The sequence below is a fragment of the Mercenaria mercenaria genome, chromosome 3, assembly GCF_021730395.1.
Source record: "Mercenaria mercenaria strain notata chromosome 3, MADL_Memer_1, whole genome shotgun sequence".
NCBI classification, from domain to species: Eukaryota; Metazoa; Mollusca; class Bivalvia; order Venerida; family Veneridae; genus Mercenaria; species Mercenaria mercenaria.
In genome coordinates, this window is record NC_069363.1 from 19,796,543 (window position 1) to 19,808,793 (window position 12,251).

The 12,251-nt window shown below is 34.7% G+C and overlaps 1 protein-coding gene and 1 long non-coding RNA gene across 3 annotated transcripts in view; both read left to right on the forward strand.

Annotated features, from left to right (window-relative positions):
- The first annotated feature begins 11 nt into the window (after window positions 1-11).
- Window positions 12-12,251, forward strand: part of LOC123525323 (putative uncharacterized protein DDB_G0282133) — a 42,496-nt gene continuing 30,256 nt past the window's right edge. Inside the window, exons 1-4 of one of the 2 annotated variants that reach the window (XM_045304286.2) lie at window positions 12-108; window positions 6,118-6,173; window positions 8,201-8,289; window positions 10,170-10,366. In XM_045304286.2, the coding sequence (XP_045160221.2) occupies window positions 6,118-6,173; window positions 8,201-8,289; window positions 10,170-10,366 (342 nt within the window). In that variant the 5' untranslated portion in view covers window positions 12-108. Of the gene's footprint in view, window positions 193-6,117; window positions 6,174-8,200; window positions 8,290-10,169; window positions 10,367-12,251 lie in introns of both variants that reach the window. The other variant, XM_045304285.2, reaches the window with a different exon arrangement.
- Window positions 10,741-12,186, forward strand: LOC128555516 (uncharacterized). The gene is made up of 2 exons (XR_008370124.1): window positions 10,741-12,057; window positions 12,105-12,186. It is a non-coding gene; the product is annotated as an uncharacterized LOC128555516 (long non-coding RNA).

Sequence of the window (12,251 nt, forward strand, 5' to 3'; positions counted from 1 at the left end):
CGAACAAGTCAATCCAATGGAAATAAGTATAACATTGACGCGGTAAAATTGATTTAAACGCAAATGGTGCAGATGTCAACAAAAGTTTCTTGACTTATATTGCAATAGGTAATAGCAAAAAAAGAGATTGCAGTGAAACTTTTATCAGAAAATGTAAACTTAAGAGCATCACACGTAACCCTTTGCGACGTGGTAAGTGTCCGTCTAATATGAACTTAGGTGCTACCTAGAAGGCAGAGCTCCCTTGAAAAATCACCAGTGCCCCTTGAAAATTAAAGGAGTGCTGCTGGAATTATCTGGATCCGTTTTAGGAAGTTTATGTCCATTAAGATCTATTATAAAATTTTAAGAATTGATGATAATGATTTCTGAATGAATGTCTTAGAATGCAATTTTAGAAGGAAGAATGTGTCCAACTTTAACTCAAATATACTGCTATGATAGACGTCTGGTATGGGAAAATGAAAATCATCTACATGTAAAAAGCTTGTTTAAAATCAAAAAGACTAGCCATCTTTAAAAGTCAGTGATGAGAATTTTACCCAGAGAAAATCACTGTTTGCCGAAATTCTCGTAAACTCCTGTTTTATTTACTGAACTGCTAAGTTAACAGTCTATGACATTTTATGGTTAATCTTTTAGCACTACTGGTATAGAATATGAATGGTAGTAGGAACCTTTTTTAAAAATAAGTTTTATCTACAGACAGTACATTGGAACCTGACACGGTTATTAATAAAACCCGGCCCGGCCCGGCCCGGCCCAAACCACGGAAATAGCCGATTCCGATTGTACGGAAACCACCGTAAACTTACGGACGGAAGGCTAATATAATTACGAATGATATCGTGTCCATATCGACTTACATATTTAGAATTTAGTAAAAAAAAAAAAAGAAAACACTGAACTTTATGATGCCCGCGAGGAACTTCTTTGATGAATGGGTTAAGACTGTGTTCTTTCTGGTTGCAAAAACGTCTTAATATAATTTGTAAACTTGTACACAGGAAGTCGTTATACATAGCGTTGTTTTGACGAGCCTTCTAATAAGTTCCCGATATTTTGTATCGTTATCATTATATACTATTTTATAATTACGTTTTGTCCAAAAAATTGTTATAACAACTTTATTAAAAAATTGTTATATTTCGAAGAAAGGATATCCTCTCGGGCCTCAAAGAGTTTTTGTTTCACCTGTGCATTCCCAAAGCCTAAATAATTCTTTTTGTCCGGTAACATGCCTAAAAATAGTTAGTAAATAGGCAGGGTTTTTTTATGATACTTTTTTGTTCAAATAGACTTTACAGAAATTATTTTTATGTCAAAAAAAGAAAGAAAATGAATACGAATAATTTCTAATATCACTGACAATTTTTAAAGAATAGAATGAGCACTTTTTATTAAAAGGTTTTTAAAAAATATCAAAGACCATAAAACATTTAGGGTCATGTAAAAAGTTTAGGATAGGTCGGGATACCGATTACGCACGAAGAATGCAGCGTTGAATATTGAAAAGTGTTACACACGGTACCCCATATTTCTGCAATGTACCACAATGTATTCAATGTGTGACTTTCATCGTACGTCAATTCAGTCGACTAAGTTCAAGAGATACTCAGAATACTGCGTAAACAAACCTATCTCACAATTTGTTTCTATATATTTATACAGGAATATTTTAAAAATATGGGGTACCGTGTGTAACACTTTTCAATATTCAACGCTGCATTCTTCTGCATTAGGCTTTGGGAATGCACAGGTGAAACAAAAACTCTTTGAGGCCCGAGAGGATATCCTTTCTTCGAAATATAACAATTTTTTAATAAAGTTGTTATAACAATTTTTTGGACAAAACGTAATTATAAAATAGTATATAATGATAACGATACAAAATATCGGGAACTAATTAGAAGGCTCGTCAAAACAACGCTATGTATAACGACTTCCTGTGTACAAGTTTACAAATTATATTAAGACGTTTTTGCAACCAGAAAGAACACAGTCTTAACCCATTCATCAAAGAAGTTCCTCGCGGGCATCATAAAGTTCAGTGTTTTCTTTTTTTTTTTTTTTACTAAATTCTAAATATGTAAGTCGATATGGACACGATATCATTCGTAATTATATTAGCCTTCCGTCCGTAAGTTTACGGTGGTTTCCGTACAATCGGAATCGGCTATTTCCGTGGTTTGGGCCGGGCCGGGCCGGGCCGGGTTTTATTAATAACCTACGTAAGGCACCTATGTAAGAATACTTGACCGTGATATTTACAAATATTGAGCGATTTCAATTCAACGCTGATTTTTCTAGTTAATTATCGTTATAATACATCAAAATGATATATTTATGTTGAAATATATTATAAATATTCATAATCTACGAAGATTTGATCATTCCTATCAAGATTTGGGTAGATTTGGGTAAGATTTGGGTAGATTTGGGTAAGATTTGGGTAGATTTGGGTTTTTCGTGCTGCCCAGTATGAAAACAGCGCATAGCTTCGAAGTTCATCTATTTTCGATCTGTCTTGGTCCGAGATAGGCAAAAGGAGTATAATAATAATTTCATAAACTTACATTTCTAATTAATTTTCGCAAAATGTGTACTTATCAATGTAAATCTTTAACAACCTTAAAATAAGAGTGTTTATATTCATATGTTCCCTAAGGCAATATATTTTTATTAAATTAATACTTAATATGCTAAAACGCTATCTTGGTCGGGCAACCAAATTTCATAAATACTTCCAGTGCACGGTATAGACCCTTTCGCTGTACTACACAACCTAGTGTCACATCGTTAGGTGTGAAATAACGACGCACCATTAACTAGCATGTCCAGTTCTGTTGAGTGAAAGTATCCTGCAAACTGCTATCTCGTGTCTGTACGGTACCGACTGCCGAACGTATTACTTCTTTGATTGAATGTGATTCAAATATCTTGTTATTTTAGGTCTTTGCTTATGTCAAGTGCAATACTTCATCAATATTAAATACTTTGCTTCTACTTTTGTAATAATAAAATAAAATATACATAAATTTGCCTTTATTAAGATGACGGTATTACCATTCGTAATTATATTAGCCTTCCGTCCGTAAATTTTCGGTGGTTTCTGTACAATCGGAATCGGCTATTTCCGTGGTTTGGGCCGGGCCGGGCCGGTCCGGGTTTTATTAATAACCACCTGACACCACTAACAAAACACTTGTTAAATTTCACATGAATGACTTTATTTTTTACAATGCTTTCAAAGCTCATAATAAATGAATAAATACAAAAAAAAATGAAATAAAAAAAAACACAAATTAAAAAAACGCATTTGGTGAGAATCGAACTCCCAACCTCTGGTTTTCAATGCGAACTCGCTAACCACTGCACCAATGTGGAAGTATGACGTCATCAACTCAAATTTAAGTATATATAATAAATTTCAGTTATGGAAGCGTGACGAAAATCGTTTCGCATTGAAAATATTGTATTTTATCTTTTTTTTCTTCGTAGAAAATGTATTTAGCACTAAATTCTTATTATCAGACGCTCATTTACATTTTTATTCAACGTTCAAACAGTAAGCGAAACGCTTTTGTCAACCGTAAACAGCAAGCGTCTACTGACGTCTTACTGATTAATTACTATGAGCATTGTGTGCTGGAAGAAACCCGAACAACACCGATTCCAAAAAAGTACCACGAATTTTCAACTCGATAGTAATTCTTTATACAGTTTTATTCATTTTGTTTTTCACACGTTTAACCGTAATGCGGCGCCGGTAGCTCTGCTATCAAGCGCATGGTCTGGCCCTGGGGTCGTATCCGTGTCCCTTTAGGGATCTACAGTAACAGTGTACTACCCAACAATTAATATTCATTATAAGTGGGAGAGGCTTGTCTGTGTCAGACTGTTATTGTTAAATGATTAGCAAGCTCATTAGGTACTGTACAATTACTCAAGATTAAAAACATGACAGTGGCTAGAAAACCGGAATCGGTTCCCCAGACAGCGAACTTATTCATCCGGAACTGGTTATCTAGCCGAAGTATTGTGCATAGGCTGGGGAACAGGAATTTTACTTCTATGTATAAAGCTGCCAAAATTAATTCACTTTGTTTCTTTTGTTAAGTATCATGCATGCTATTATTAGCTCATTTGTCACAAAGTGACAGTGTGAGCTATTGTGACCGCTTGATGTGCGTCGTCGGTCAACAATTTCTAAAAAGACAGTGGCTAGAGAACTGGAATCGGTTCCCTAGACAGCGAACTTATTCGTCCGGAACCGGTTCTCTAAGCAAAATACTGTGCATAGGCTAGGAAACCGGAATTCTATTTCTATGCATAATGCTGCCAAAATCCACGTGTTTTCTTGTTAAGTGTCATACATTTATTATCTTAATTAATTTTACCATGCCCTTGCATTTATCCGCGTTTACTGTCTCCAAAACTATACCGCCGCATACCATGTCCGCCATATTGGAATGATATAAACTAGTACAAACTACTTTGCTGGGTTTTTTGTTGTTTTTTTGTGTGTGTTTTTTTAATGACATTTGCTTTAAAAATTTACTATGTTTAAATTGTTTAAATATGAAATAATATTGATTTCTATTAGCGTCATAACATGTTTATAGATGTACAAACTAATTTAATATCCATTAAAACTTCCTGCGGATTCTTTGAACACTTAAAATACTGGTTTGTAACACATCGGCATTTCATGTTCAAAGATATGTGATCAATACAAATTAACAGAAATTACTTAATTTGTTTTAATTGTTTCTTTTATTTTATTTTACCTTTCAAGTTTAAATTTCAAGTTTATTTCTACTGGCTCCAATGCCGACGATTTCTGCATTCATTCGTACTAGTTTATTTTATTATTCCAATATGGCGGACAGTATGCGGCGGGTACACTTTTGGAGACACAGTAAACACAAATAAATGAAAGGACATGGCTTGCTGAAATGGTAAAATTAATCAAAATAATAATATGCATGATACATACCCAAAGAAACGAAGTGAATTTCGGCGGCTTTATGCATAGAAATAAAATTCCGGTTCCCTAGCCTATGCACGGTACTTTGGCTAGAGAACCGGTTCTGGACGAGTAAGTTCGCTGTCTAGAGAACCGATTCCGGTTCTCTAGCCACTGTCTTCTAAAAAAATCTTCTTGAAAACCACTGGGCAGAATTACACCAAACTTCACAGGAATGATCCTTGGGTGGCCCCCTTTCAATATTGTTCAAAGAATTGAATTCCTTGCAGAACTCTGGTTGCCATGGCAACCGAAGTGAAAAACTTTAAAAATCTTCTTGTCCAAAACCACAGGGCCTAGGGCTTTGATATCTGGTGTGTAGCATCATCTTGTGGTCCTCTACCAAAATTGTTCAAATTATCCCCCTAGGGTCAAATATGGCCCCGCCCCAGGGATCACATGGTTTATATAGACTTATATAGAGAAAACTTTGAAAATCTTCTTGTACAAAACACACGGCCTAGGGCTTTGATAATTGGTATGTAGCATTATCTAGTGGTCCTCTACCAAGATAGTTCAAATAATCTCCCTTGGGTCAAATATGGCCCCGCTCCGGGCGTCCAAAACTTTACAAAGACTTACATAGGACAAAAAGTTTAAAAATCTTCTTGTCTGAAACCACAACACTTAGACCTTTGATATTTGGTTTGTAGCATTGTCTTATGGTTCTCAACCAAAATAGTTCAAATTGTACCCCTGGGGTGAAAAGAGGCCCTGCCCTGGGGGTCTCAAGTTTTATATAGACTTGTATAGGAAAAAAACTTTAAAAATCTTCTTGTCTGAAACCATACGACCTCGGCTTTTGATATTTGGTATGATGCATTGTCTAGTAGTCCTCTACCAAAATTGTTCAAATTATGCCCCTGGGGTTAAAAGAGTAAATGTTTTCATGAACGAGAAAAATAAACTTAAATTAGGAATACATGAATCCTGAATATAATTACATACTTTATCTATTTTATTTCATTCAAGCTGGAATGCTATTCTAATCTTATCTGCTTACTTTATGATCACAATTAATATTTCCTTTATAAAACTTGGATCTGATGAAAAATATCTGCTCTTACTTTGCTCTCTTTTGTTTTCAGATGTCTTCCTACACTGGCAGGAGGTTTGTTAATCCGCTTAACAAGAATATTGGAAGGTAAGAATTGCCTGAAATGAAATAAAGTTGAAATTCAGATGTTACATAAATGTTCTGACTAAATCAAGCTGCAAGGTTATTGGATTATCAGGGTTTCAGAAATCTGAAAATTTATTGGTAGCCCACTGGGCTACCAAAATTTTAATCTGGTAGCCCAAACATTTAAGTTTTCTGGCAATGGCCATTTCGGTTTATTTACTATGTGTTTTTATACTACGGTGGATGGAATGATTAAATTATTAGAGGTTTCATAATTTTAGCTATACGCACATTGTTATAAATTTTGTTCTCTTAAATAGCAATTATCATTACTCCTTTTTCTCATTTTAAAAGATAAAACTACATGTTTTTAAACTGAGAAATATTATCAGGCGTACTCCTGATAGTTATGGCACCATGGCAATAAAAAAGTAATGCAAATCAATTTTTATAAACTTGCAAATTCCTTAGAACTTACTCACTTAGAGCTGTATGAATTGTAATTTATCTCAAAATTATTTAAAGTTGATCCTGTCTGATTCTAAACATCTGCCTAGTTTAATAAACAGACTAGAACCGCGTATATAACGTCTCTTAGTTTCTTGACACTGTGTATTCACTTATCCGAATTTATGTTTGTCCAAAATTCTATATACTTTCTGATATTTTGCGAAATCATGGTCGATTTTTTTGTCTGTTAGGTAAATATTTAAATTGAAAAACAAACAAACAGTGTAAGCACTAAACTGCCTCAATATCAAATATCTGTTCTTTCGATTCTGATCGCTCGATAAATATCAAGTCAGCGAAACTGAATGGCAGGTGGCGCTAAAATGACGTAATTTTAAGACTGGTTTGCATATTGTTTTAAACAATACCTATCAGCGACTTTGATGTTATTGGATCAGTCTAAAATCAATCTTGCACATGCCTTGTAAACATTTGCCTGCGGGTACGATTAAATGGTTAATTGTTTGCCGATTGTGACAGTAGGTGTTAAGATAATTAAAGCCTCGGGCATGTATTTCTTGATAAGGGGATTATATACAACTATCAAAATTATATTTGAAGACTAAATTATTGATTTCCGGGCTACTCAATACAGAGTTTCACGGTAGCCCGCCGGACACGCTCTGAAAAAATTAGTAGCCCGACAGAAGTTTCTGGTAGCCCCCGGGCTCCGGACATGGGATTTCTGAAACCCTGATTATGTGAAGCAGTACTTCAATATGCAATAACTTTGACTTAGTAACATTCTGTTACCCAAAACCCAAGTCTATATGTCTATACTTTTACTACTGTGGACTTTATACATAGGACTAATTGGCATCACACAAGCCCAAATGCATGCTCGCATTAAAATAACCTTGTTGACAAATTTTGTACATTTTTATTACTAACTTGATTGTCAAGCAGTCAGGGGTGTAACTGTTTTAAGTTATGTAACCTATTTCAGTTACTTTCTCGAGCATTTTATAACCTGTATTAGTTATAAAATATAGTTAACTCAGATAAGTTATTAAATTCAAAAAAAGTCTTTTTGCTGTTCTCACAAGGTGACCTTTAAAGTGAAATTAGTAGCAAACTGTGGTTAATCAAATTCTCTTTTAGTCTGAGCATGACCTGATAAGCCTAATGGGATATTAAGAGTTTTATAGCTTTAAAACTTTTGCGTAAAGCTTTATCAGCCTTGCGTAAAATTTTTTACTGCATAGCTGGAAAGATAAAAGGTCAAGGATTCAGGAAATAATTGCATTAGTCTCATTCAAAATAAGGAATTGGCGCAGGAGGGCTTTGTAATATTATATGATAACTGAAACAAGTTATGAAAGTTTAAGCAATAACTAAAATGGGTTATAAACTGCAATAACTTGAAACAGTTACACCCCTGACTGTCAAGTATGGCCTTTAAATATCTTTGTTACAAGTGAAATGACAGTAAAAGGTCTCAAAATTTGAAAGTTTCAACCTTGGTGTCAAATTTTGCTAGTTGCTGAAAGAATATTTAATAGAGGTCATACATGTTATGTTTGAAACAACTATTTCAGGCGTACAGGAAAAGATGTTCGAGCTGGTAAACACATTAGAATTGGAGAAGATGGTTTTGAAAATTTTGATGATTACTTCTCAGAATCGGGTTAGTTTGATTTAGATCTTCTTTTTAGTGCTTTTCCGTTACCTGCTTTAACTGGAAAGATATACATATAAAAACTTCATTAAAAACAGTATTTCATTGGTGAATTATTAATGGTATTTATTATTACTATAAATTTTATAGCTAGACTATGCAAAAATACAGAGCTGTCCTTCTTACCCCAGTGTCTGTGTCTGCAGGCTGTTTAAAGTTCTTATGCAATTTCATTTTATCTCTGTTTAAAATAATACTTGTAAGATTTGCTTCAAACTTAAAATTGTTGATTCTCATCATCACCCACGTCGGTCCAATATTTCATGAATGATGCCCCTTTTTACTTATAATTTCAGATTAAAGTTTTGATGCATTTTCACCCTGTCTCTTTTATTGCTAAATTGTTATGATTCAGATTTAAACACTTGTACCGCATCATCATCATCTGTATAATATGACATTAGGGCCATAACTCTTGCACCATTGTTTCATGAATCACCTATATGTCTCCTTTTACCTTACGTTTTGAGATCAAAGTTTTCATGAACTTTTCTCTCTTATCTCTCTATTGTTATTACATGATAGATTTGCTTAAAACTGTTGCTCCTCACCATCAACAACATAATAATTAATATTATCACATGTCAGGATGCATACTGGTAACTCTGGTGCATATATTTCATGTATTATTATATACCACTTTTCACTTTGAATTTCAGGTTAAGTATTTTATGCACTTTCAGTCTGTTTTGGTTATTATTAAATGAATTTGATTACAGAGTTGTTTCAGATAAACACCCATATCATATGATAAGAGGTACTACTCTGGCAGGAAATATTCCATGTCTTTTATACTTGAAAATTATTGACATATTGTTGATGTTCCAATGCTCTTTCAGTGAATCACTTTGTTAATACTTAATGAATTTGAATCAGACTGTTGTCTTACACCATCATCCGCATAAGGGCTATTAATCACTCTAGTGATTGTTATGTTTTCTTCAGATATGCCCTGTTTTACTATCAAACATTGAAATACAGTGTTTGCAAAGGCCTTAAAAACTTTCTTTGTACACAGGCCTGGTTAATATTTTGAATTTGTACACATTTTACAATAAGCGACGAAATAAATCTGTTTGAATAATTCATAAATATTGTTTGGTTTCGAGAAAATTAATCCTTGAAAATATGAAAAGGAACTTCAGAAGCACAGAAGTAGGAAACAGTATACCCTGCTGTCATCTGTGACTAGTTTGGTTAATGTAGGGTATGAGTATTTTGTGTTGGTTCGCCGTAAAACCCAACTCACTCACTCATACAATAAAAGAGGAAAATGAAGAACTGATCAGAAAGGTTTGATCTGTGAAGAGTGCTGTATGTTATAATTTGCTAGAAGTCATTTACTGTCCACTGCATCAGAGACAGGCTTGAAAAATTTGTTGGTCATTATGTATAAAGTTTCCTGGAATTTCAACTGTAACTGAAATATTGTTGACAAATGGTATTTGATTGTTTCAAACCAATAACTGTATTTTTACTAAAATGAATACTTGAACACTGTCACATTGAAAATGAATAATGTAGGAAATGTATGTTGAGAATGTACATCCAGGATGTGTCACGTCTGCTTAGCTCAGTAGGGAGAGCGCAGATCTACATTGTATCTGAAATCATAATGTGGGGAAGTTGGCATTACTTGCAAAGAACAGGTTTGTACTGGTACAGAATCCAGGAACACTGGTTAGGTTAACTGTCGCAGTTACAAAACTGAAATACTGTTGAAAAATGGCGTTAAGCCCAAAAGAAACAAAACGCCCAGGATGTATGATTTTCTGAAAAAAATGTCAAAGGCTATTAAGTTATTTCATTGTTTTAAAATTTCACTGTAGATGCAGAAGTCAGCAGGAATTATTCTAGGAGACAAACTATAAGAGAGGAGTCTGAAAGCACTGGTACCCAGGACTCGGAGGATGAGATTAAAGAGAACCAATCTTCACATTGTAACAGGGTGTCACAGAGTATGCCAAGTGCAGCCTTGTCAAACGTTACATGTAACAAAATCCTGTCAAGCCAGACACTTAGTCAGGTGTGAATGAATTATATTTACTACAGTTAAATCATTTTATCTTGTGGGCACAAAACTTTGTGGTTTTAGCCAAAATTGCTGTTTTGTAGTGATGTGATTTTGTGGATTTCATCTTTTGTAGATGAAATGAGAGGGAATTTCACTCATTCACTGGGATTTAAGTTCATTGATTGACTGGTAACAAAATACACAAAATTAGTCCCCAACCACTATTATTCCACAGTATCTTAAATTGCCCTGGTCTGCACAGAATGTATATTTTCACTTTTAAATGGCCTGTCTGTCCGTCCCCTCTGCTAAGACTTTACGGTAGGCTTAGGTGGCTATTGACCTAGAACCTCATGCAAACTATGCACTTTTTAGCTCACCTGAGCAATGCTCAGGTGAGTTTTTCTGATCACTCGATGTCCGGCGTCCGTTGTCTGTCTGTCTGTCGTCTGTCAACATTTAGCTTGTGTATGCGATAGAGGCTGTATTTTTCAATTGATCTTCATGAATATTGGTCAGAATGATAACCTTGATGAAATCTAGGCCGAGTTCGAAAATGGGTCATCTCGGGTCAGAAACTAGGTCACTAGGTCAAATCAAAGAAAAACCTTGTGTATGCAATAGAGGCTGTATTTTTCAATTGATCTTCATGAATATTGGTCAGAATGATTGCCTTGATGAAATGTAGGCCGAGTTTGAAAATGGGTCATCTCGGGTCAAAAACTAGGTCACTAGGTCAAATCAAAGAAAAACCTTGTGTATGCGATAGAGGCTGTATTTTTCATTTGATCTTCATGAATATTGGTCAGAATGCTTGCCTTGATGAAATCTAGGATGAGTTCGAAAATGGGTCATCTCGGGTCAAAAACTAAGTCACTAGGTCAAATCAAAGAAAAACCTTGTGTATGCGATAGAGGCTGTATTTTTCAATTGATCTTCATGAATATTGGTCAGAATGATTGCCTTGATGAAATCTAGGCCGAGTTCGAAAATGGGTCATCTCGAGTCAAAAACTAGGTCACTAGGTCAAATCAAAGAAAAACCTTGTGTATGGGATAGAGGCTGTATTTTTCAATTGATCTTCATGAATTTTGGTCAGAATGATTACCTTGATGAAATCTAGGCCGAGTTTGAAAATGGGTCATCTGGGATCAAAAACTAGGTCACTAGGTCAAATTAAAGAAAAACCTTGTGTATGCAATAGAGGCTGTATTTTTCAATTAATCTTCATGAATTTTGGTCAGAATGATTGCCTTGATGAAATCTAGGTCAACTTCGAATATGGGTCATCTGGGGTCAAAAAGTAGGTCATTAGGTCAAATCAAAGAAAAACCTTGTGTATGCGATAGAGGCTATATTTTTCAATTGATCTTCATGAAATTCAGTCAGAATGATTGCCTTGATAAAATCTTGGTCAAGTTTGAATATGGGTCATCTTGGATCAAAAATTAGGTCACTTGGTCAAATCAAAGAAAAACCTTGTGTATGCAATAGAGGCTGTATTTTTCAATTGATCTTTATGAAATTTGGTCAGAATTATTGCCTTGATAAAATCTAGGTAGAGTTTGGTTATTGGTCATCTGTGGTCAAAAACTAAGTCACTAGGTCAAATCAAAGAAAAACCTTGTGTATGCAAAAGAGGCTGTATTTTTCAGTTGATCTTTATGAAATTTGGTCAGAACGATTTCCTTGATGAAATCTAGGTCAAGGTTGAATATGGGTCATCTGGGGTCAAAAACTAGGTCACTAGGTCAAATAAAAGAAATACTTGTGTTTGCTCCAATTTTAATGATACTTGGTCAGAATATTTTTTTCCATGCAATCACTAGGTCTGTGTTTACACTGTTATGGTGTATTATGGTGTGTTTCTCAGGTGAGCGACCTAGGGCCATCTTGG